The sequence below is a fragment of the Andrographis paniculata genome, unplaced genomic scaffold (assembly GCF_009805555.1).
Source record: "Andrographis paniculata isolate CXL003 unplaced genomic scaffold, ASM980555v1 Contig61END, whole genome shotgun sequence".
NCBI classification, from domain to species: Eukaryota; Viridiplantae; Streptophyta; class Magnoliopsida; order Lamiales; family Acanthaceae; genus Andrographis; species Andrographis paniculata.
The window spans coordinates 3,322,305-3,325,953 of NW_026137597.1; the positions used below are offsets into that span (position 1 = coordinate 3,322,305).

The following is a 3,649-nucleotide window of genomic DNA, read 5'->3' on the forward strand; positions in this document are numbered from 1 at the left end:
CTGTTCGCTCTGCACCTGAGGCAGAAAAGAGAAGTGATGTGATGATGGGTACACTTCTTGTATCCGATCACTCCGAATTTACATTGTTTGATTTAGGTGCTTCTTGTTCCTCCATTGGTGCACATTTTGCTCGGTTATGTGGCATATCTGGGTTTGAGTATACTTTTATGAGTATAGTTTTGCCTTTGGGTCAGGATCTTATATGTGATACTATGATCCGTTATGTGTCTGTGGTAGATAATGATATCGTGTTTACCATTGATTTCCTTGTGCTAGAGTTTAGTGAGTTTGACTTGATCTTGGGAATCGATTGGTTGGAAAAATATCGAGCCCAATGGGATTTTCACTTAGGCAACCTAACTCTTAGGACGATGGATGGAGTGAGGACATCGTGCTACAAGCAACAAGCGATGTCAAAGTCCAAGGTGGTTAGCTCTATAACGCTCTCCTTGATGATTTGAAAAGGGTATCCAGTCTTTTTGTGTTTGATTTATTACACACGAGCTAAGGAGCTAAACTTGGAAAGTATTCCTATAGTTCGAGATTTTTTCGATGATTTTCCCCTACGAAATTCCAGGATTTCCTCCAGTACAAGAGAGTGATTTTGAAATAAACTTGGTACCGGGAGCACAACCAGTGTCAAGGCTACCTTATCATATGGTTCCAACTGAAATAAAAGAGTTGAAGAAACAATTGGATAAACTATTAGAGAAATCATACATGTGACCGATTAGCTCCCATGGGGAGCCCCTATGCTATTTGTACAAAAGAAGGATGGGTCTCTGAGGCTTTGTATTGACTATCGAGCAATCAACCAAATGGCAATAAAGAACAAATATCCACTTCTGAGGATCGAGGACTTGTTTGATCAATTAGAGGGGGACGAGTTTTCTCAAAGGTGAACTTGAGATCAAGGTATCATCATATTCGTGTGAAGGAAATTGATATCCTAATTACGAATTAACCGTGATGCCATTTGGACTTACGAATGCCCCAGCTATGTTTCTGGATCTAATGCAACAGATTTTTGGACAGTGGCAGGATAAGTTTGTGGTCGTATTTATCGATGATATCTTGATATATTCAAAGGATCCTAATGCACATGGCCGTCACTTAGGAATGGTATTGGAGAAGCTTCAAGAAAATAAGTTGTACACGAAATTTTCAAAATACAAATTCTTGTAGTCGCGGGTGCACTTTCTTGGACATGTCATAGATGTTGAAGGAGTCACCATGGATGCCTCGAAGGTGGAAGGAATATCGAATTGGAAGGCACCGTGCAACAACGGGGAAGGGAGAAAATTTTTGGGTTTAGCATGTTATTATCGAATATTCATTAAGGACTTTACAAAGATGGCTCAACCCTTGACAAATTTGACAAAGAAAACAGTGAAGTTCAATGGAATGATAAATGTGCAGCGGCATTCTCAGAATTAAAGTCGAGATTGACTTCTGCATCCATGTTGGCATTGCCCAAAGATGGCCAAGATTATGATATTTATACCGATGCCTCTCTTAATGGTTTAGGTTGTGTTTTTATGCAAAATGGTCGGGTTATTGCATATGCTTCAAGATAATTGAAATCACATGAGGAGCGATATCCGACTCATGATTTGGAAATGCAGCAGTTGCGCTTGTCTTGAAGATCTAGAGACATTATGTATTGGGGAGTAAATGTCGCATCTTCACTGATCATAAAAGATGAAAATTGGTGTTCACATAAAGGGACTTCAACCTGAGACAGAGACGTTGGTTGGAATTGGTTAAGGATTACGATGCTGACATATTATACCATGAGGGCAAGGCTAATGTGGTAGCTGATGCTCTAATAAGTCATCATGTTGGTCCTCTCGTATTTTCTAATAAGTTATGTGAGAGATGAATTGATTGAGATTAGAGGCAGTCACTCCTGCCTTAACACAAGTGATGTTGGATGCACTTTCGGCTGCACCTAAATTGTATTATGAGATTCGCGAGAGGCAAAAGATGGATCGCGAATGTTCTAAGATCATATGACGGGTATGCAAAGGGAAGCTCAATGAGAGAAGTAGATTTGAGTTGGCTAGTGATGATAGCCTTCGTTTTCAAGAAAGATGGTGCCTACTAGACTCAAGTAGATATTTGAAAGAGAGATTGATATATGAAACCCATTTGTCACCTTACTCGGTTCATCCGAGGGGTGATAAGATGTACAAAGACTTAAAAAGGAATTTTTGGTGGGTTGGTTTGAAAAGAGACGTGGTTGATTACATTTCTAAATGCCTTGTATGTTTAAGGGTGAAGATTGAGCATAGTAGACCGATGGGTCTGTTACAGCCACTTGAGGTCCCGAGTTGGAAATGAGACTCAATAGCGATGGACTTTGTGACTGGCTTACCGGTGAGTAAGAACCAATTTGATTCAATTTGATGGTTGTGGATAGATTGTCAAAGACTGCAGTGTTCTTACATATACATAAGGATTGGTCAATGACGAAGTTGGCCAAAGCGTATGTAGTGATGTGGTGAAACGGGTGTGCCAACTAGTATCATTTCAGATAGATATTCCAAGTTTATGTCCCACTTTTGGAAAGAGATGCAGTATGAATTTGGGACAAAATTGAGTTTCAGTACTGGATTTAACCCGATCACAGGTGGTTAGATGGAGAGGACCATTCAGACTCTTGAGAATATGTTGAGGGCTTGTGTGCTGCAATTTCAGACTTCAAGGGCTGGTCGTTTGAGCTTAATTGAATTTTCATATAACAAAAGTTATCACTCAAGCATTAAGGCTGCACCTTTTGAGGTTCTATATGGGAGACGCTGCAGGACCCCACTGTGTTGGGAAGATCCAAGTGATAGAGTACTATTGGGACCCGAATGAGTAGAACAAACTACTCAATATATCTGTATAATCCAAGATAGGATTCGTGCAGTTCAGAGTCGGCAAAAATGTTATGCAAATTTGGGCCGTAGGACCGGAGAATTAAATGTTGGAGACCACATTTTATTATGTGTATCCCCTATTAAGGGTATCAAAAGATTTGATATTTGGAGGAAGTTGAGCCCTTGTTACATTGGTTCCTACACGATTGTGGAGCGCATTGGGAAGTTGGCATATCTATTGAAGTTGCCTAGCGAGTTGGGTAAGGTGCATGATGTGTTTCATGTATCCCAGTTGTGGTGATGTGTAGCTGATGAGACAAAAGTGCTTCAACTTGATAAGCTAAAGTTAGAGAATGACTTGAGCTGTGACGAGAAAACTATTCGGATCTTGGACAAGAGTGTTAAAGCCTTAAGGAATAGAAATGTGCATTTGATGAAAGTGTTATGCATCGACATGGAGTCGAGGAAACCACGTGGGAAGAGGAGTCGTTGATCCGTGAGCGGTACCCTGAGCTTTTCGGTACGTTTGTGTGATTTAATTGGTTTATGTGTGTAATTCGAGCTCGTGATTTTGTTGTATGTGTTAATACTTACTCGGTGATTTGATACCAACATGATAGCTATCTGAGTTTTATGGTATCTGTAATTTTGGGCTCGTTTAAAAATTGATAGATTGAAGAGGATTTGAGGTTGATTTGAGAATCCAAAGACTTTGAGGCATGATTGGTAGTGGCTTGTTAGTTGATAGTCTGGGTTAATAGAGTGTGGTGTTGAGGCCAGTTTAG

General features: G+C 40.1%; 1 protein-coding gene across 1 annotated transcript; it reads left to right on the forward strand.

Moving 5' to 3' along the window:
• Positions 1 to 2,355: 2,355 nt before the first annotated feature.
• Positions 2,356 to 3,357, forward strand: LOC127260340 (uncharacterized). Its single transcript, XM_051288054.1, has 3 exons — positions 2,356 to 2,379; positions 3,010 to 3,124; positions 3,173 to 3,357. Exons 1-3 carry the CDS (start codon positions 2,356 to 2,358, stop codon positions 3,355 to 3,357), a joined length of 324 nt encoding a protein of 107 aa, XP_051144011.1.
• Positions 3,358 to 3,649: the final 292 nt, after the last annotated feature.